A 21,432-nucleotide genomic window follows, 5' to 3' on the forward strand; every position below is an offset into this window, starting at 1 on the left:
GCTCTTTGGAGTCTTCCGTAAGTTGTCACAGAGTTGTGTAAATCCTTTGTAAAGGGGTTCTGAAACCGAAAAGTTGGAGAACCACTGAAATACAATACACTGTAGTTGACAACTGAGACTCAGATGTGAAGTTTGAGTTGCAACCAAAAAGTTGAGAATGCGTAAAATCAGAAGGAAACAGCGTGGAGAGTGGAGGAATTGGCCATGCAGGGTCTGGGCGAGGGGCAGCCTGGACAAAAGCCCTCGGGGAGTGCGCCCAGGGAGAGCAGACAGCGAGGGAGAGACAGGCCCATCGCCTTCCAAGGACACACATACTCCCCTTTCACAACTCAATCGGAGAAGCTGTAAATTCTTCTCCTGCTGGTCAGTGATCTAATAAAAGCCAGCGCATAATTTGGACCACGCAGGAAATCGTATGATATGGTGGCCTCTCTGAATTATAATGTCTAAAACTCCGTTCAGTTAGTAATAACTGTAAAGTTTGGGGTAAAAAAAAAATGTATCTATATATCTATATCTGCTTTCTGACTTGGTGGAGGGGGCAGGGAGGAAAGGAATGTAAGGGCGGGAAAAAAGGCATTAAAGAAAGAAAACACGCGCTGGGGGGAAGGGAGGAGGCGGCGCGAGCGGCCAATGAATGAGAACCTGGCTGCGGCACGTATCCCAGCCACCCGCATGCGCAGGCGCGCGCCGAAAGATCTCGCGGGAAAGGACCGTCGCCAGTCCCGGCGCGGCGCCCAGGTAGGGGGTGGGGCAGTGGAGGCGGGAGTGAAGTCTCGCGATAAGAGGCAGTTGCCGTAGCGGAGCCCTCTGGCAGTGTGTGTGAGGATTCAGTGCTGGAGCTGTGGACGGTTTGTTGAGCCCGTTAGTGCTCCTGCCGAGACTCACGCAGTCGTCATGTCCCGCTACCTGCGTCCCCCCAACACGTCTCTGTTCGTAAGGAATGTGGCCGACGACACCCGGTAAGTCCAGGGAAGGGGCTCCAGGTCTACGCGAGGAGGCCGCAGGCGCTCGGGGAGGACCCTGGCGGCGGCGGCGCGCGGGGCCGGGGGAGGGGAGGGTCGAAGATGGCGGGTTTCAGGCTGGAACCAGGCCGCGCCGCCGGCCCTACCGCCGCGTGCGAGCGAGGGCGGCGCCCCCGGTCCTCCCGGGCCGCGCGGGCCGCGTGGCGTGGTTTCCGTCCCCCTCCCCCTCCCCCTCCCCCTCCCCCTCGGCGGCTCGGGGCCCCTTTCTCCTGGCTTCCTCGCCTGCTTCCACCCCCTGCCGCGGCCAACATCCGCTCCCCACTGAAGTTCACATTCTTTGAGGTGCACGCCCCCCTCGGCCAGGGATCTTTTTCTTTCTCTATTTTTTTTTAATTAAAAAAATTTTGCGGCGAAATAACGGATCGGGGGAGGGGAGTGCGGCGAAGCATTTGATATCCTTTTTTTTGTTTTTATATTTGTGGTATTTAAAATGGAGACCTTTAAAGAAAGGGAATATTGTTGAGATTTGGAACATCACATTTTTTCAGTTAAACGGTACGAACTCGTTCTTCCCATTTCCCGGATATACTGGTCGCCCTTGGAGAACGGGGGTTTAAGGAGCCTCTACCGGGAGGACGCTGATTACTAAATTGGATTAGTCCAGAACCTGCCTTTGTTCTCACAATTCCCTTAATTGCTTGGAGTTGCCGTTAGAATTTTTTGAAAGAGATCTTATCACAAAATGAGAGTTTATATTTCACAAATAATCCCTCTACTCTTCCCCGCCACCCCCCCCCCCGAAATAAAATGTTTTTGCTATCTTTGTGTAATCTACATTTTTCTGTCCTGATTTTAAGTAGGGAAAGTAAGCAGTAGTGATTATTCTAGCGTTCTAGAAAAACTTCCCCTTTGTCATTTGACATTTTTAAGGAGTTATATGTATTTGCAACATTACTTTTGAACTGTTTAACATGTCGCTAAAATTTTAGGGTGAGTATGTGTGTTTGGCATGATTCAGAGTAGAGTTGACTTAAAACTATTAAACTCGTTAGCAGTACCTACATACAACCTAATGCTACTATGCCTTTTGTGAAAAATGAAGGATGTGGATAAACAATAGAGATAAATTGTGATCAAGTACCCTTAAATGCCTGTTTTCCTGGTATTGTAAAACAGTAAGGATTTTATCATAAACTCCATTTTTTATCTTCCTAAATCTTGGATTCCAGCCTTCCTTTATCAGAAAGATACATTGCCTCTATGTATCTTTTTTGTATATTCTTAAAATTGGCTCTTAATATTGAGATTTAGAAAGCTTGTCTGTTTCAGGTCACCCAGGGACACAGACAGTCCTTTTCATTAACTGAGATATTAAAAAAAGATACCTGTTTCTTACAAAGAAAGTATTTTTAAGGAAGTGAACATAAAAATTTGGGGTCTTTTTATGATGTTTTAGGTCTGAAGATTTACGACGTGAATTTGGTCGTTATGGTCCTATAGTTGATGTGTATGTTCCACTTGATTTCTACACTCGCCGTCCAAGAGGATTTGCTTATGTTCAATATCCTTTCTTCAGATGGCTGATTAGTGAGGGGTGTTGAAGTTTGAAATTCAAGTTTATGTAAGAGGTAACATCTAAAAAGTAGTTTACTTTTGTCCTTTAATAAATGCCTATGTCTTCCATTTTTTAAAATTAATTCTAACTCACATTGCTCTGTTTAAGTTAATACAAAATAGTAAGACATTTAAATTCCCCTGTCTGCTGCTGAAACTCAAATCAATGATTATAGCATGTGACTTAATTTGAATACACTCTGATTTCTACCACCTTTAATGTAAGTCAAATTAAAAGTTAATATGTTCTTGTGCTTAGCAATGAAAAGTTTGGTATTCTTGTTTGTTAATTTGAATCACTTGATCGAAACAAATTGTATAACAATGAGGTAAACTCTTTAATATTGTCCCCTAATTTGCTGTCCTCTGTTGTTACCTCAGAGAATGTAAAGCTGTACAGTTATGGCGACCCCAAAGAGAAAGCATGAAAGAACCTTTAGAGTAGAGTTCAACACTTAAGGCAAGTAGACAAGCCAAAGACCTCTTAAGGATCAGGCTTGAAGAGAAGGGAGAGTTTGGGAAAAGAAAAAGTAAAGAAAAGCTGGAAGAAGGACAAGCCTAATGGGAGACAAAGCCTCGCTTTATCTACAAAAGGGGGAAAAGGTTGTTTTTCAAAGTTAAAGATAAAGCCATCTGTCATATTTGGCCAAGCATCTCATGACAAGTCCTTCTGACAAGCACTTAAAGAGTTAAAGGTCAAGATGAAGTTGAATGATGGCCAAGATTAAAGGAATCATACCTGATGTATCCTACAGAACAACTATTTTCCTTTTTTTTTCTTCCCTTCATGTTTTGTAAGCAGTTAATTTTCAAAATTATTCTGGTTTGGTCTAGGGACAAAACCTGTAACTTGATTTATGTGGGCCTTTGATGTTGTGATTGTGGTCTTATATAATGCACTTGCTTAGCTTTGCAAGTTAAAGTGTACCAGGATGTAATGTGTTAAGCATACAATTTAGCATATTTCTGTTTTGGACCAGGTGGTCAGATGCCATAGGATAGTAGGCAGTGCCCTTGAGAGTAGTATCATTAGGTTCTCTGGTCAATATGACTCCACAGAGCCATGCTTATGCTTAAAAGAAGAGAGATGCATGCACTGGGAACTACTTAGAAACGCTTCTGGTTGTGTTGCAGGGTCAGATCTGGAGAAACTGTTTATAGATTTTAAAGTGGCTGCTGTGGAGCACACACATCTTCCTAACTTCTGGAACTTGGGTCTGTGATTCCTGCTGACCATGCACTGCTTTAGCACTTATGATCAGTTGGCTCTGAGTAGATTGGAAAAGGCCTTTGGAAATCATTCCCTGGCCCAGAGTTTCACAGTGACATTACTTCACTGAGATCATCTCTCTGAGACAGGTTTGGGCTGTGTACTTCAGGCTAGGGAAATTTATTTCTTATTGCTTAAGTTCAGTAAGTCTCTTGAAACTTAGCAGAGCCCTAGCCGGTTTGGCTCAGTGGATAGAGCATAGGCTTGAGGACTGAAGGGTCCCAGTTTTGATTCCGGATAAGGGCATATGCCTGAGTTGCAGGCTTGATCCGCAATGGGAGGGCATGCAGGAGGCAACTGATCAATGATTCTCATTGATGTTTCTATCTCTCCCTTCCTCTCTGAAATCAATAAATAATGGGAAAACATTATTTTAAAAAAGGAAGAAACAGTGGAATCCTAGTGCGACTTAATGAGCAAATGTGGAAAGTTGCTACTCCCACAGGGCCAGTGATCAAGGACAGTTGTGGCAGTTTGTTGCAAAGCTGTATTACAAAGAATAAAAGATGTCTGATTTGACTTTTTTAAGTAGCAATGCATTCTGGCTTACAATGTTGACCTGGTTTTAGAGTGGCCTGTGACCCAGGATCAGCAGTAGTTTGACTCAAGAGTATGTGATACTTGAGACAGAAAGAGTTGTCATCTAAAGGAAAATTGCCTTTTTTTATACACATACTAGAGGCCCAGTGCACGGAATTCGTGCACTTGGGGAGAGTCCCTCAGCCTGGCCTGTGCCCTCTCACAGTCCCAGAGCTCTCAGGGAATGTCTGACTGCCAGCTTAGGCCCACTCCCGACTGAGGCGGGAGAGGTTCCCGGTACTGACCACTAGGGGGAAGCTCCTACATTGAGCGTCTGCCCTCTGGTGGTCCGTGCACATCATGGCAACTGGTTGTTCTGCCATTCGGTTGATTTGCATATTAGCCTTTTATTATATAGGATAATCTTTTCTATGCTCTTAAAGTAGTTTTTTTTGTTGTGGTTTTTTGTTTGTTTGTTTTTTTAAGAAGACTGAGTATCAATTTCTCCATATGTGTCATCAGCATGACATTTGGCTGCCCCTTCTGTGGCCACTTGCCTTCTCTTAAAGGTAGAGTAGAACCTTGCCATTTGTTCATCCAATCCAGGATTCTGGTTTTGAGGATAGCTAAAACTGATGATTTGGTCTCATTAATAATTTTTACACCTCTTGATCTAAGTCCCTTAAAAGTTTATTACATTCTGTTGCTTGAAGTAACAAATAAATTAGTATACCCATTAAGTGAACCTGTTTCTTTTAATTATTTTAGAACCCAACTGCATTAACCCTGAAGGCTGATCTGTTACAGTATTAAATTCCCAATCAGTCTTTGTCTTGTCATATTGAAGGTCCTATGATTTTGGACTTGGAATAACCTCTCCCTCTACATTAACTCACATATAATAATGTCCTCAGGAAAGGGGAGCTGGGAACCCACATGGTCCTTAATTTATTTCAGAACAAAAAGATAGGAAATCTAGTGAGGCCAACCTTTTAGTCTCTGGGAAAAAAGAATATCAGTGTCAGTCTTGAAGGGGGAGAGGGAGGGAAAGTGTCACTTGGAGTAGTTTTCACTCTGCTCTCAAAAATATCTCAAATTTAAGAAATAGAAAAATAGGCAAGTTTAAATCGTGCCTTAGGATAAAATGAAAATCCACACTCAAACCTAACTAGCTCCCTTTCCAAAGCTTTTACATCAAGTACTGTTCTGAATATGTGCTTGGCTTCCATTAGAATGGTGGTTTTAGGAAAGGCACTAAATTTAGACAGAATAACTGAAAAGCCAAGAGTTTATGGTATTATTGCTGACATTGAGAGAACAAGGCAACTTAGCCTCTGAGATAAAAACCAGGGACCAAGAGCCCAGTTGGCATGGCTCAGGGCTGAGCATCTACGTATGAACCAGGAAGTCATTGTTCGATTCCCAGTCAGGCATACGCCCAGGTTGCAGGCTCCATCCCCAATGTGGGGTGTGCAAGAGGCATCCTATGAAAGATACTCATCATTGATGTGTCTCTCCCTCTCCCTTTCTGAAATCAATAAAAATATATTAAAAAACAAAATGGGGACCAAGAGTTCCTGCTTTATGTTGCTAGATAATATCGAAATTCTCAGGTTAAAGGTAGTCCCAAACTCACTTCTTGGTTGGATGCTGTGTTAGTATCATTGATGTTACGGCTTTTCAGTCCAGGAATCTTTATAGAAATGGTCAGTTATTTCTTGAGAGCATGCGTGTCTGTGCATGGCTGTAATACACGTTTGGTACAGTGATATCTTGAGTATTGCTTGATTCTGTTTTGATTACATTATTGTAAGTGGCTAGTTAACCATTCTTCCCTGTGTGGTATAAAGGAAGACTACTACGGTAAGCAATAGTGTTAGATATGTTTGAGAAAAAACAGCAAAATTTAAGGTTAATGCTTTCCTCTTGTAGGTGAGGTATATTCATTCTGCTTGCTTACACAAGAACTATTGGCATTTTCTTTTTTTCATTTGAAATAAAAATAGAAAAAAGTTTTGGTTTTATTTTTTAAGAGATTTTTGTTTTAACATACAACAGACACTTGTTTTTCTTTTTGTCTTATTTTGTAAAGTTAATTCTTAAAACAGGAAAGTTTTTTGATAGGATTATTTGGTTATTTCAGCTATAATTTATTTCAATAATAGTGTGACTATTTTTTCACATGTGTTTTCAATTGTATGCCTTGGAAATTCACAAGTGCTTTAATATTGTGAAGTATTTATAGCTGATTCAGCCAGCTAGTGAGGGGTCTGATAGATGTTCTAAAGTAATAATGAGAGATTAATAATATTGTGAATTGTTCAAGATTTTCCAAGTGAACTTTCACTCATTATCAAAGTTCGCAAAATTTCCCAAGCCCCTTAACATTTAGCACATTTGAAGATGTTCGTGATGCCGAAGATGCTTTACATAATTTGGACCGAAAATGGATTTGTGGTCGCCAAATTGAAATACAGTTTGCACAGGGAGATCGAAAGAGTAAGTACCCTTATGCCTGATACGTTTATAAAGCATCATTTGAAAAGATAGAACAGTGGTTCTCAACCTTCCTAATGCCGCGACCCTTTAATGCAGTTCCTCATGTTGTGGTGACCCCCAATTTCATTGTTACAAATTGAACATAATTAAAGCATAGTGATTAATCACAAAAACATTATGTAATTATATATGTGTTTTCCGATGGTCTTAGACGACCCCTGTGAAAGGGTCGTTCAAAACCCCCCCACCCCCAAAAAAAGGGGGGGGTCGCGACCCACAGGTTGAGAACCACTGAGATAGAGTATCTTGAATACTTTGTTTCGTCGTATTTTTAGATGTATTACAAAGTTTTGGGGTAGACATAAGGTAATGTGGAGATAGGAATGCCTGAATTATGTTTGGACTCACTCTCAAGTACATTGATGCTATCAGCTGTGGCATGTTTAATGTACTGGGAGTGAAATTGAAGGATAAAATCCAGAAAATTTTGGGTCTCTTGAGCTATTTTTCTTCCTTTAAAACATAATTGGGTGATTATGTGAGTGTATATAGCTATGAATTAGAGTGGGAAAGGCTATGTAGATTAAACCTAGAATAGATTTTATATTAGTGGTTTTTATTAGTATGCAGGTGTTAACTGTGCTAATGAGGCAGGAGTACAGGCTTTGAAATCAGATAGACCTGGGTTTGAATTCTGTCTCAACCATTGATACCTTGGACAGGGTATAAAAATATAGTGATTAAGATAGCTGATGAAGAGAGGGGGAGTGCTTAGGTAAACATAAACTATTGGTAATCTCTAGGTCTTGGGTCGGATGATGGGTTCCTGGGTGTTCACTATGTTATTTATGCATACATACACATGTAAAATACCTGCTTAGAATTGAATGAGATAACATAAATATTGAGGGCTGTCTAGGGGGATGGGTGTGTCTAAGGCATTCAGATTCAGTAAATGTTAGCTCTCTCATGCTTTTCTTTGTTGTGGCCTCTTAAAATTGTATGACAATATATTACTGCCTTTTTTAAAATATTTTTTTAATTGATTTTGGAGGAAGGGACGGAGAGAGAAACATCAGTGATAGAAAATCATTGATGGGCTGCCTCCTGCACGCCCCCTGCTGGGGGATGGCGCCTACAACCTGGGACCCTTCAGCCCACAGGCCAACACTCTATCCACTGGGCCAAACTGGCTAGGGCTATTACTGCATTTTGACACACATTGTTCATAGGTTACCAGTAAGTATTTTATCATTGTTAATTGTATTCTTAATGAATGAAAGTCAGGGTGAGATGATTCCAAAATAAAATTTAGTTCAAAAGTCATTTATATATTTTCTAAGTGTTTCTGTTCTGTGTATTTCATAGCTCCAAATCAGATGAAAGCCAAGGAAGGGAGGAATGTGTACAGTTCTTCACGTTATGATGATTATGACAGATACAGGCGTTCTAGAAGCCGAAGTTATGAAAGAAGGAGATCAAGAAGTCGGTCCTTTGATTACAACTATAGAAGATCCTATAGTCCTAGAAAGTAAGTGTGATGTAGCACAGTGATCTATCAAGAAAGATTTATGTTTGTTAGCTTTACATTTTTAAAAATTTTTGTGTACTTCTAATTATATACATTATATGCTTTGTTGAGACTAAAAATATTTTAGTGTTTTCATTTTAAAAGTTTTATGGTTCACTTTTTTAATTAGAAACTTTATAAGACTGTAAATAGACATTTGTCACTGTTTGCTTTTTCTGGTGTACTTTTTAGCAGTAGACCGACCGGAAGACCACGGCGTAGCAGAAGCCATTCCGACAATGATAGGTAAATAACTTTGCTTTGAAAGAGACTTATACATTTTTTCAATTTCAGAGTGAACTTTTGCTCTAAAAATAATAAATTTGATTAATATAGAATCTAATTTTTACTCTAATTGTATCTCTCCTCTGTTTTGAAAGATTCAAACACCGAAATCGATCTTTTTCAAGATCTAAATCCAATTCAAGATCACGGTCCAAGTCCCAGCCCAAGAAAGAAATGAAGGCTAAATCACGTTCTAGGTCTGCATCTCACACCAAAACTAGAGGCACCTCTAAAACAGATTCCAAAACACATTATAAGTCTGGCTCAAGATATGAAAAGGAACCAAGGAAAAAAGAACCACCTAGATCCAAATCTCAGTCAAGATCACAGTCTAGGTCTAGGTCAAAATCTAGATCAAGGTCTTGGACTAGTCCCAAGTCCAGTGGCCACTGATAGTATAAACCATGATATTTTTAGGCATGTATCATTCATTTACTCATAGTTTGGTTTACTTAAATTATCAGGAATACAATGTTGCAATGATGCTTACAAAACATTTGTCAGTTTTCCCTGTACCAGGCAATGGTTATAATTAAAGTGATATGCTGTTGAGAAGCCACTCTTAAGAGTCCAGTTTGTTTAATGTTATGGGCAGCTACCAATTTGTGGTGTCTCTGTATATTTTTGTAAAGATTCTCATTTTTTATGCTTGAAGTATTGGTGAAAAGATGTTGGTTGACCATAATTTGCAACATTGTCTTATTAAAAATAAACTCATATCCATATTTGGTAGACCTGTTAACCTAGAAATATAGCTTGCTAATAAGATAGAATGATACAAAAGTGAAGTTGTAGCCACAGTACACTGAGTGATCAGACACATTTAGGTTCAGGGTGGACCTTTTTGTCTTGTTAAGATGTCTAGGCCCGTGAAAATAGTTAATTTATGACACAGTGTGGAGTAGTTCTTTTCTTAACCCCACCTTCTTAGGGAATGATTCAACTGGGTTAAGTAGCATTTCCAGGGAGATTGAGTTTTTTATTGAAACATGGAGCCTTCACTGCTTTTTTTCTGGTTTCTAAGAAGATTTGAAATATACAAACATCAGAAAAACTCACCCTAAAATTTGAACAGGTCAATGATGACAAATAAATTTGAGGTGGAAATGATGCTCTTATGTAGTTAAGTTACTCTAAACTTGAAAGAACATTGTTGACCATAATAACTTAGTTTTTGCTGCTGTTAAAAGCAAGTAAATTGTTTCACCGGAAGTTTGTGTACATAGTGTAAAAGAACTGAATTTTGATGCTTATAGCACTAGGTGTATGTGCATTTGTATCAAAATTTGCCTACCTCTTTATGAAGGAGGCTTGTTCTTCACATCTGTTTATTTAATGTGAGGCAAATTGAAAGACAACACTCCCATTCTAGGTGATTCTGTGGTGCCATGAAAAAGAACTGACTTTAAGTACAAGTCACATCTTTTGAGTCTTTGATTATCGATGTAGTACCTGACTAAAAATGAGGAAAAAGTTCCCTTAACCATTCATAATTTCTAGCATTTCTCTGAGAGATCGTTTTAGGAACAATAAAAGTTACTTGATGTGTCCAGTCTCATTTCAGAATAAAAGCTAGCATCTTTAAAATTTTTAGATTGCTTGCTTGCCAGGTTATAAGAAATATTGTGGGAAAACGACTCCTTTTAGAGGATTGCTTTTTTCAATTTTGCTTTTAGTAATCTAGGCCTTGCCTGTAAAGAACAAAAGGTGGTTTTTAAATACTGTTTGTGGAATGTGTTTAAAGGGTTGATTCTAGAACCTTTGTATATTTGATAGTATTTCTAACTCTCATTTCTTTACTGTTTTGCAGTTAATGTTCATGTTCTGCTATGCAATCATTTATATGCACGTTTCTTTAATTTTTTAGATTTTCCTGGATGTATAGTTTAAACAACAAAAAGTCTATTTAAAACTGTAGCAGTAGTTTGCAGTTCTAGCAAAGAGGAAAGTTGTGGGGTTAAACTGTATTTTCTTTCTTATAGAAGCTTCTAAAAAGGTATTTTTATATGTTCTTTTTAACTAATATTGTGTACAACCTTTAAAACATCAATGTTTGGATCAAAATAAGACCCAGTTTATTTTCTGCTTGCTGTAAATGAAGCAAACATGCTATAATAAAAACAAAAATGAAGGAAATAATGATTAACTGGAATTATTATAGTTTTTAATGAGATCCTAAAATAACAATGGAAACAATCTTTTGTAGATTGAGGAATAGTTTTAATCAGTGTTGCTCTAGGCACAACTAACTTTTATTTTGGAAATGAATAGAACTTACCAGTAAGGTACATCTTTTACATGGTACTTAAAAATTCCTTAGGTAATGTCAAAGCCCCCTTGGGTTAAATAACTTAGGTTATTAGTAGTGTTAAGATATGCATTAAAGTGAAATTTGGTCAGCTAATTATAAGTTTAATTGGGTAGACCAATAATTCTGCTCTCCCCAGTTCTAAACAAGATATGTTAGATCTTGTTTATGGCATGGTTTAAAATGCTTTTGCATTGAATTTGATGAGCAGTTAATAAGTGGTAACTATTTTGGGGAGCTGGTTTAGATGTTTGAATTCCAGCTACTAAATAATGGCAACAATTATAGCTGATAGTTATTGAGTATTTATGATGTGCCAGACACTATTCTAAAAGTTTTTTGTGTTAGCTCCTTTACTCTTCACAAAACCCTATTAGAAAGATACTTTTATTTTCCCCATATCACAGATAAGGAAATTGAGGCACAAAGACAGGGCCAGATTATTGAGTCCAGACCTCGTCCTCTCATGGTTGGATGGTTATTTTTTTTGTTTGTTTTCTTTTTTTAATGGACTACAATTTGAGAAAAGTAGATTGAGGATATGATTCTCAATCTCTCTAGAATTAAAAGACCTTATATTTTCATTTTTTTACTTGTGAATCTTATTTTTAGACTCATCTATGTTATTTCTGAAATAAGGTATCTAACAGCTTCAAAAGGACTATAATATAGTTGAACCCATGATAGTTAGGATCCTACTGATACTCATGAGGATCCTTACACAGTGCTTTAATTTTGGGATACATACTTTTTTCTTTTTTCTTTTTAATTTATTGCTTAAGGTATTACAAAGGGTATTACATATGTGTCCATTTTATCCCCCCGCCGGGATACATACTTGAGTTACACAATTACTGAGTACCTACTGTGTGTCTGGCACTGTGCTTAATATACTAAAACATCAAGACTCAAGTGAGGGATGACACTTCACCTCCCTTTTTATATTTTGTTTTAAGCCAAATAAGAAGAGAAATGACAGATAATGCCTCAGTGAGAAAGAAAAGGTGTGCTACATAGTGTATGAGCTATTAAGGTATAACCCTGGGAACTATTGTACTATTCTCTTGAAAATCTGGCCCAGTAAGCTGCTACTCCAGTTCAACTAACAAAATCCTGTGTACCACAGAGAAGAATACAGAAAACCAAACTGACAAACATCCTTCTTTTATTTAAGACCAAACTGCAGCTGGAATTCCCAGTACAGTTCTGCTTACTGCACTTCAAGAAAGATCTGAGAAAGCGGAAAGAGAACCAAAGAAGGGCAGTTCAAGCGACCAAAGGGTGGGTGGAAGGTGCTGCAGTATGAATACTGTGTGAATATTTTGACTCTGGTCTGAAAAGATAAAAGAATGTTATTGAAACTACATGGAATAATTGAAGTCCCTTCAAGTTTGAAAGTAAGCATTTTAGGACAAATAAAAGGAAATTCAGCTTTGTACTTGTGGAAACTAATCCCTAAATCTGAATAGGTTTATATTGATTCATGGATAACAGGTCCATAATAAATTACTGGAAACTAGGATGTCTGAATATCACGGTAGACAGCCTTAAGTCTCCTACAGTGCTTCTTTTGGTCTGTCTGAAACTAAATTGGGTGAGAAAAGGCATGGTCCAATATAAACTTTTTCTTGGTTATCCCTTAAAGTCAGATACATTTTTGCTATTGGCAAATATTGCCTTTGTTCCAGTGCCAGTGTTTTACTGTTTAATGGTTTGCTTTGTTGGCATCTCAGTTTATTTACCTGTATGCCATGTGCAGTTTACATCTTCCTTAAACACTATTCCCAGGTAAATTCTAATTATAATACTTGACATCCAGTTAAGAGGTTCCACATCTCTTCTCACCTCTTTCTTAGCATATTCAGCAAACATTTACTGAGCCCCTTACTATAAGCAAAAATTGTATTGGATAATTGGGAGGAAAATAGATTTAAAATTCACTTATTCAATAAAGGTCTGAGCACAATCTAGTGAATAACATTACAGTATGGCCTCATTGTTTTGAGGTGTATTGTTTGACAATATTTTACACCATTATCCTAATGTAATTATAAAACCCAATATACTATCAAAGATAAGTAATTTTGTGGTTACCTGCCATTAAAAAGTATCTGGTATTTTTGTTTGCATCCCATTAATACAAATAATGAAAAAATGATGTTTTGATCTGTAATAAACTGATTTATTGTGCAGTGACTGTAATATACTAGAATTATATTAAATTGTTAACTGACTCCTCAAACACACATTAGGAAATAATCCCCCCAAAAGTATTTCATTTTGCATTAGATATACAGGACACTGGGTGCTATAATTAGATTATTTTGAGGCAGACAGCTGTTATCCCAACTGATTTAGTATGTTCTGTAACTGAAAATGTTCGCCAAGTTATACTTTTTAGTGATTGACATGTACATTTTGTAGGGGACATGTTCTGTGTATAGTGAATAAATAACTTTTATAGTATCACAAAATGTTTTGGATTCCTTAGTTCCTTATTAGGGTATGAGGGCTATTTGCCTATATATTGATTCCATCACTCATATTTTTGTCATGTTTCTGCCACATTTAAACTTAAAGTTATTCATCTAAGAATATGGATTTGTAAAGATTTTGAAAATATAGCAGAATACACATATTAAGGGGAGGTATGAACTGGAGGTTAATGTATGTTTTTCAATCCTGAACTGGAGGTTATTTTTACTCTTGTTAATTTTGAGCTTGGCCAAGATACATAGAAAATGGCAGATTAGAGTCCATGATTTTTCATTTAGTTCATCTTCGTCAGTTTTGCACTACACTTCTTTTTTTTTCCCAAATGGACAATTTTTTTTAGAGCTTAAACTTTTAAGGGAATCTAAGGTTCACTGAGAGGGGAGATTATTAATAGATTTATAAGATAGGTTTAATTGCAAAAAGTATTTTGTGACTCTTCTTAATGGAAGAGGTTAAATGTAACCCAAGCTCTCACAGCTGTTGTGACACACTTTTTCCAGGCTGGTTTCCCAAATTTCAATATTGTATTGCATTTTGATCATATTCTCGTTTGCAAAATCCCTGAGATATTTTGAAATAGGGGAGCTGTGACTTGAGACAGCAGAGTAGGGTAGCTCAGGAATAATCTAATGGCGTTCTGCCATGAGGTCTATTAAAGCCTTTAGGAATCCCAGGAAATAAACTGTTCTCATTGATAAATGAAGTAAAAGCAACCTTTTTGTCTTCATTCAACTATTGGCATCTCTAAGATGGAAAGGTTCTTTAGAAAGGTTGTTATTTCTAGGGTTTTCACCCTCTGCCCCTTCTTCCAACATTGTTAATGTTTAGTGCTTTACGTTTATGTATTCCTAACCTTTGTTTCACCCTTATATTAAAGATGGGATTTTTTGTTGTTGTTTGGAATAAAAAGCAAGGCATGTAAATTCATTTCATTGATAATTGCTAGCGTAGTTTGTTAAGTAAAAGGCCTATGTGAAGTTTTTCTGGATCACATCTCTGAATTCTAGAGAGAGAAATAAACTGGTCTAGGAGCCAAAAAATATTGGGGCTTTCTTGTGTGTGTAAGGTTTTAAGGAGTTACACTGTCCTTGTTTTACAAAGTAACTGCCTATGAGAAAGCAATTAAACACTAGAAAACTTGCCCAAAACCCTTCCGTTTCTTTCCACTTTGTGCTTGCTCTTGGGAAGAGAACTTAACCAGAATTTAAATGTAAGGATAGGTTATGGACTCAAATTCCAGGTACACTGCCATCAAAAGATAAGTTTAAATTTTAACACTGACTGCTATAAGGCTCACAATATGGCTGGTTTCAGCCCTACAGGATAGGTTCCTATAAGTATATTTTGGTTTCCTTAAGTAGGGTGATTATTTTATACCTTTCTAAAGTATGTGATGTTATCATTCACCTTTTATTTAGGTTATCTTAGCTGTTAAAACTTTCCCCCACCCTCAGTCCTCTATCATTCCAATCATAAATGTCTTAACACTTTTATTTATGAGAAAGGGAGAAACATCAGCTGCTTCCAATTGGGGATCCAGCCCACAACTAGGGCATGTGCTGTGTGCCCTGACTCAATCTGGGTGATATTTCAGCACGGCACAACAATCAAGCCATGCCAGCCAAGGCAGGGCGCTATACTTTGAAATTATGGGGTGACATTGGTTAACAAAATTACAGATGTCAGGTATATAGTTCTACAATACATCCCCTGAATATGTATTTTTTTCTTTTTAAATATATTTTTTATTTTAGAGAGAGGGAGGGAGAGGGGAGAGAAACGGTTCAGCTGCCTCCTGCACACTTCCTACTGGGGATCAAGTTAGGGACCTCTTGGTGCATGGGTTGCTGCTCAACCACAAACACACTGGCCAGGCCACGCCCTGTGTATTGTATTGTGTTTACCACCCAATTTACACTATTTAAATGTATGCAAATCAAACTATCAAAGACACCTGTGCTGAGAATTGCTCAGTGTCCTAAAAAACAAAAAAAACCTTGGCAATCCTTTGGTGTTATTCAAAGAAATGACACCAGGTATAATGGAGGGGGTAGTAATGGAGACTCAAATGTTAATTACCTACAAATCAGTTATTTCCCAGTTTGTATGAGAATATAGCCTTGCCATGCTAGTGTAGAATATTATCAACAAATACTGTAACAGAAGAGGTCTCGTTCATTTTAGGAATTCTTGTGCTAATTTTTTTTCTATAAACCTAAATCACCTTAGAACGTAGACTAGGAGGAGATGTAATTAAACCTGTTTTACTCAATAGCAAATTCAGAAGCTTTATTTTGCCTGCAGCCTTTTGCTGTTAGTCTTGAGTGGCGGGAGGAGGGGGATGTCTCAAGTAATTAAAACCATACCTGATCTTCAGCTGGGTTAATTATGTACACTCTAAGAATAAGTAGTCGGCAGTCATAGCAATATTTTATATAAAGTAAAAAAGGTATTGGGTAGAAAAAGCTTTAATTTTGTGTTTCAAATTCATATATGCACATTTAAGTACAACATAAACTTGCCTTTAGGATATAACTATGAGTTGGGCAACATTAGCTCACCTTAATTTATTTGGAGAAATATAACTTGGTCATTCTGCCTGAAAATATCAAAAAAAAAAAAAGCTGCCAAATTAGAAAGTAGGGCACTGACAAATTATTTTAATGTTTTTATTGATTTTAGAAAGGGAAACATCGGCCACCTCCTGTCCACTCACCACTGGGATCACCCAGAATCTTACTGGTGACCACCCGGTCTGTGGGTCAATGCTTAACCACTGAGCCACACCAGCTGGGCTACAAACAGAATTTTAATTGATCTTCACACATTTTTAATTTACTATGTGGTTAACATCCTTAGCATTTATTTTTAAAGTAGGTCAAACATGTTATCAAGATATTATGCAATAAATCATGTTTTGCATAAGTGGTCCCCTGGTTGCTCTTAATGGTGACGAAACACTAGCATGATTAAATATACTTGTATCATAGGTTAAAAATATTCAAAGCCAATATGAATTTTTAAGGTTGGATAGACCTTTAGCAAGCTTATCTTTGGGCTTAAGAATAACAATTAAAATAGTCCCATACTGCATTTCACATCTTTTACAAATAGGAAGTGTTTTAGCAGCTTTAAAACCTTTTCAGTTATATAAAACAGTGACACTGATTTACTTTGAAATATAGTTTACAACCAGATCAATTATACATACACTGGCACTTTAGCACAAGGGCAAACTTTATTTTGGACCTTTAAAATTAGGCCATAGTGTAAAAAAGAGTCCATGGTCTTAACATTAGTGAATTCATACTAAAAATACTCTTATTTTCGTTAAGATGAATGGTAAAACTTTACATATGCTACAAGTATATTACATGTATTTACATGGCTCTTTCCTAGGTACTTTCACATTATACAACTCCCTACTTTAAGCAAGCTTTGCAGGGATGACTTGAGGCCAATCACTATCAGAATAGCCTATGCAGTGCTATAATACAAAAATGTTATTTTAAAAGTTATTCTGTGACCACCAAATAACTTTCTATAAAAAATGGCACATTTGTTGCAGTCACCTATCCACTGCATATAACGGGGCCAATGGAGGATACAGTCTCATTCTAAATAGCTTCTACTGCCCCTTCCACATTCACCACCATTCGGTTTAATCATTACTTTACCCCCAACAAGCAAGAGTTTAAAAAGTTGATTCCTTTAACATTCTCCAAATCTAGAGTAGTTTTGCTTAAAAGTTACTCAATTGAGAATACTTGATATAAGTACAATTATCAGTAACTTAGTTATTTTAAGTGGCACTGATATTACCATTACATCACAGTGCACAGCAACACAAAACAAGATGAAGTCTATTTTCTACAATAATTAGCAGGGTTTAACACAGATTAATTACTGAGTATTGAATTTGGTGTGAAACAATTGTCAACTACCCTTAAATATTACTCAGTTTAAACATTAGTACTTTATTTTATACCTGTACCTTAAGTAAGGTTTTCAGTTGAAATGTCATTATTTCCTTATCAGAAGGATTAAAGGAAACGGGAACCCAGTGGCTTGGTGGTTTAGGAAGCACACTTGGTGATGGCGGCTCACTAAATTTGGCTCCAGCATAGTTCTGATTCGTTTGAGACTTAAAAAGCAAGCTGGGACTTGATAAATTGGAATTCCAATTTTGATTATTTGTAAAGTTTTTGTTCTTCCCCCCATTTTGCATGGCCTGCCATGCAGCTGCTGATGTGTTATAAGTATGTCCTCTTTCTTTTTTCTTATGAACCATCTTCATCTGGGAATTTTGATCCTTGGTCTTCTGTCTATTAAGTTGTTGGTTCTTACTAACATTTCTAGATTGAGGGGCTGGAATGTTATACCTCTCTCCACCACCCATCTTCAGCTTCTTTGTCACCTGTAAGTGAATGGAAACAAAGTAAGACTCCATTAAGAAAAACTCAAAACTTTAAGGAGCTTCTAGAGTACCAACTTGTTACTCCAGAAACTTTGGGGAAGACTAAAAAATGTGCTACTCAGCCCTGGCAGGATAGCTCAGTTGGTTAGAGCATCTTCCGGATTTGCCAAGGTTGCGGTTCCACCCTTGGTCAGAGCATATTACAAGCAGCAGCCAATGAATGTATAAATGAATGGAACAACAAATCTGTTTTTTTCTCCCTTCCTCTCTTTCTCTAAAAATTAAAAAAAAAAATTTAAAATGTGCTATTTAGCTGCTTTAATTTCATTATATGTTCACACTTCACTATATGCAGTTATTACCTTTATAAGAAAAATGACCTTACCCACAAATCTGAAAAATCCTCTACTTAAAAATAAAAACAAGTGGTTTAAGGATAAGTCTACCATAAAATGTTTACCCCATCACAACGTGGATTTTTTAAATACCTTTCAGTCTGCTTTTCAGATTGCAGGATTTCCACTGCCTGTCCTCTTCCTTGTTGCCAAGCCCAGGATAATAGATGTTGCTTTCTCTCAGATCCTCTCCTTTGTCTCAGTGCAGAAGTTCTCATGGGCCAATCTGCGGAGTTCAGCCTAGGAGCTGAGGCCAACATCTGAGTCTCCTCCGCACACACGGTTGAGAGAAGTCTCAGCTAGAAAAGTAAAGTGACTTAATTCAAATAAAAAACACAGGAGAAAAAGTGATCGTTTATAGTTACTACAGAAATAGCCGACCACTTCCTGAACTTAAAGGCAGGAAATCTGAAGATGGCTTGCTTTTGCCCGTAACTGTCATCACTGAACTCTCCCCGTGAGACCCAGGCACCCCTCCCAGGGAATGTGGGGCCCGGACGGGCGTCCGCAAGCCCCCCATAAGCTGTTCGTATCTTCTTCCCGGGAACTTCCCAGATTCTCAAACGGCTTATGTGACCACAACGTTGAGTCAAACTAAGGAAGCATTAGCCTTTACAGCCGTAACAAGAAATTAGCTTAAAATTCGTTTTCTAAAAAGATCGTGTTACTAAAGTCCCAAGAAAATCTGTCATCTCTCGACACATCCGTTTTCATGAGGCCTGTTTCCCAACATGTCTAATCACGCAGTTTCCTTTGGTTCTGAACTCAACTCCTCCCCGTTTAAATGAGTTTTCACACGCCAAGCCAGTTCCCGTCTTGAGCTATAAAAAATGCCTCCCGACAGTCAATATTAGACACTCAAGACTCCATTTTTACGTGATATTCCAAGAAGTGAGAAACGAAGGTATCAGTAAGCCCTCTTGAAAGGGTAAAAGGGCCTATTTAACAGCCTTAAATAAATTACGATCTCCTGGGCCTTGAGTCATCCACAACGCGAGTCCGGAAGTTCGCTTCTTCCGCCGGGCCTCCGCCTGTCTCCGCCGGGCCCGGGACCCCGGGAACCCGGTCCTCCGGCCGCCCCCGCCCCGCCGGGCTCCCGGATCTCGCCTTCTTCCCCCAACAATGGGGAGCCCGGCCGCCAACATGGCCGCGCCCACGGCGCCGCCACTCACCGACTTCAAGCTCGGGACTGCGGCGGCAGCTCCTACCGGCAACGAGGCCCCCTCCCCTTCCAGGGAGAGACGAGGCACGGGACGGACACAGCCCGCGAGCACCACGACCCAGCTGCTGGCACCTCAGGGCCCCGACGACTTCCTCCTTCTGTCTCTACCGACAAAATGGAGGCTGTGGAGAGCGCAGGAGCGGCCGGAAGGCACGACGGCCAATCAAAACGCGCGGAGGCGGGTCCGGCCAATGAGGCGAGGCCGCCGCCTGTTGCTGGGCGGCTGGGCGAGAGCGGCGGTGGTTGTTGCCGAGGTTTTGAAATCCTCCCGGAGAGGAGCATGTCGGGAAGCACTGCGGGGCCCCTGGTGACGCCGGGCTCCTCTGAGGCGCCTGCCCAGCTCCTCCCGACGCTGCTGGCCCTCAGTGCTGGCGAATCGCGACGCCGGCGCCCCAACCCAAGAAGCCCGCTCCTTCGGCGCCTGGAGGGGGCCTCCGCCGCCCGCCCGGCTCTCCCGCGGCCCTCAGGACCCGGGGGGTGACTGAGGGGCCATGTTTCACGGGCGGGAGACGGCTTCCCGAGGCCCGGCTGCTGTCCGCGGCCCCTCGCACTCCGTCTCTCCGCGCCTCGCCAGCAAACCGCTGCTGCTCTCAGAACCTGCGGCGCCTCCTGTCCTCGCACCCGGCCTCCGCCTTCTGCCGAGTGACCTCCGCCGTGAACGCCTTTCCTGCCGACGGGCGCCGACCAAGTCCATCGCCGCCTCTGGGTCCCCGCTGGGCCCCAACTTCCATTGGAGCCCTTCACCGAATCTACCACACACACCCCCAGCCCTGGAGGGCAAGTCTGGGCTTTATCTTGACGAGCACAGTGTAAGTGCACAAGATGAGCTTGTAGAGAGAATGGGGGCTTCCCGATTCCCCCTCCCGACCAACGTGCGAGTGAAAAACGGGAGGATTATGCCAGCGAGGTGCACAGTTAGGAAAAGGGCAACTTCTGTGGCGGGAGCGGGCGAGCCATCCAACGTGAGTGTTAAGAGAGAGAACACCAGTGTCTACGAACACATGAACATTTTGTTACTGGAGTCCTAGATACTTTTTATAAGTTCCACACAATTCGTTTTTTAATCTTCAGTTTTTCGCTGCCATTATCCCCCTTCCACGCCCGCCCTCCCCCCCCCCCCCCCACACACACACACACTATGTTCTTCTGGCCCTGGGTCTTAAGTTTTCCTTTTTTTAAAAATGTATTTTTATTGATTTCAGGGAGGGAGAGAGAAATAAAAACATCAATGATGAGAGAGTCATTGATTGGCTGCCTCCTGCATGCCCCCTACTGGGAATAGAGCTGCAACCAGGACAGGTGCCCTGACAGGGGAATCCGTGACCTCCTGGTTCACAGGTCCATGCTCAACCACTGAACCACACCAGCCGGGCAGTCTAAAGTTTTCTTAAGAAAACTACCTAAGCGACTGCATTTCTAAAAAGAAGTTTGTTAATCAAATTAATTTGGTAAAGTGTGTAGAAGAGATATTGTTGGGGTCCAACCCCAGCAGGTCCAGGGGTTCCCAAAGGTGTGGACGGAGTCAGTGAAGAAGAAATGACACGGAAGACAGCATTCAGTTGATCAGCAGCCTAGCCAGGTTCTCTAGTCAGGTTCTCCAGCCAGGTTCTGTCTTTATTCTCCTGTTACATCTGTATTTATACCAGTTGATTTTAATCCTATCCATTCTATTCCAAAGGTTAGGGCGTTTGTTATCTTCATTCCAAGGTCACTACTCTATTGTTCTGTTAAACTACAAGGAGGTAACTGAGGGAGATTATCCTAAGTAAAGATTATGTAGCTTAAGCGTGATTGTTCGTAGTTAAAGTGCTTAACTACCCGCCTGGCACTTATTTAAGGGGTTTTACTGATTTATTCCCTTCCTTAGTCCTG

At 39.8% G+C, this 21,432-nt stretch overlaps 2 protein-coding genes across 3 annotated transcripts; one reads left to right on the top strand and one right to left on the bottom strand.

The window, feature by feature from the left end:
- Positions 1-829: 829 nt before the first annotated feature.
- On the top strand, positions 830-13,500 carry SRSF10 (serine and arginine rich splicing factor 10). Its single transcript, XM_081086107.1, has 7 exons — positions 830-962; positions 2,422-2,559; positions 6,761-6,867; positions 8,236-8,398; positions 8,630-8,683; positions 8,818-8,919; positions 12,205-13,500. The coding sequence occupies exons 1-7, from the start codon at positions 898-900 to the stop codon at positions 12,263-12,265; spliced, it is 690 nt and encodes a 229-aa protein (XP_080942233.1). The 5' UTR covers positions 830-897; the 3' UTR covers positions 12,266-13,500.
- A 2,476-nt stretch (positions 13,501-15,976) lies between these two features.
- On the bottom strand, positions 15,977-19,678 carry PNRC2 (proline rich nuclear receptor coactivator 2). Of its 2 annotated transcripts, XR_013995723.1 has the most exons (3): positions 19,511-19,678; positions 18,432-18,637; positions 15,977-17,943 (listed from the first exon to the last, which is right to left on the bottom strand). XR_013995723.1 is itself a non-coding variant. In XM_081087076.1 (2 exons), exon 2 carries the CDS (start codon positions 17,923-17,925, stop codon positions 17,509-17,511), a length of 417 nt encoding a protein of 138 aa, XP_080943202.1. In that variant the 5' UTR covers positions 17,926-17,943; positions 18,432-18,556; the 3' UTR covers positions 15,977-17,508. The 2 variants fall into 2 exon arrangements, 1 of the variants encoding a protein (XP_080943202.1); XM_081087076.1 differs by lacking the exon at positions 19,511-19,678 and having other exon boundaries at positions 18,432-18,556.
- Positions 19,679-21,432: the final 1,754 nt, after the last annotated feature.

The sequence above is a fragment of the Myotis nattereri genome (assembly GCF_964212035.1).
Source record: "Myotis nattereri genome assembly, chromosome: 3".
NCBI classification, from domain to species: domain Eukaryota; kingdom Metazoa; phylum Chordata; class Mammalia; order Chiroptera; family Vespertilionidae; genus Myotis; species Myotis nattereri.

Coding starts and splice junctions, on each gene's coding strand:
- PNRC2 (XM_081087076.1), bottom strand. CDS start 17,925: ATGGGTGGTGGAGAGAGGTATAACATTCCAGCCCCTCAATCTAGAAAT.
- SRSF10 (XM_081086107.1), top strand. CDS start 898: ATGTCCCGCTACCTGCGTCCCCCCAACACGTCTCTGTTCGTAAGGAAT. Junction 2,560..6,760: donor AGATGGCTGATTAGTGAGGG/GTGTTGAAGTTT, acceptor CTTAACATTTAG/CACATTTGAAGATGTTCGTG. Junction 8,399..8,629: donor AGATCCTATAGTCCTAGAAA/GTAAGTGTGATG, acceptor TGTACTTTTTAG/CAGTAGACCGACCGGAAGAC.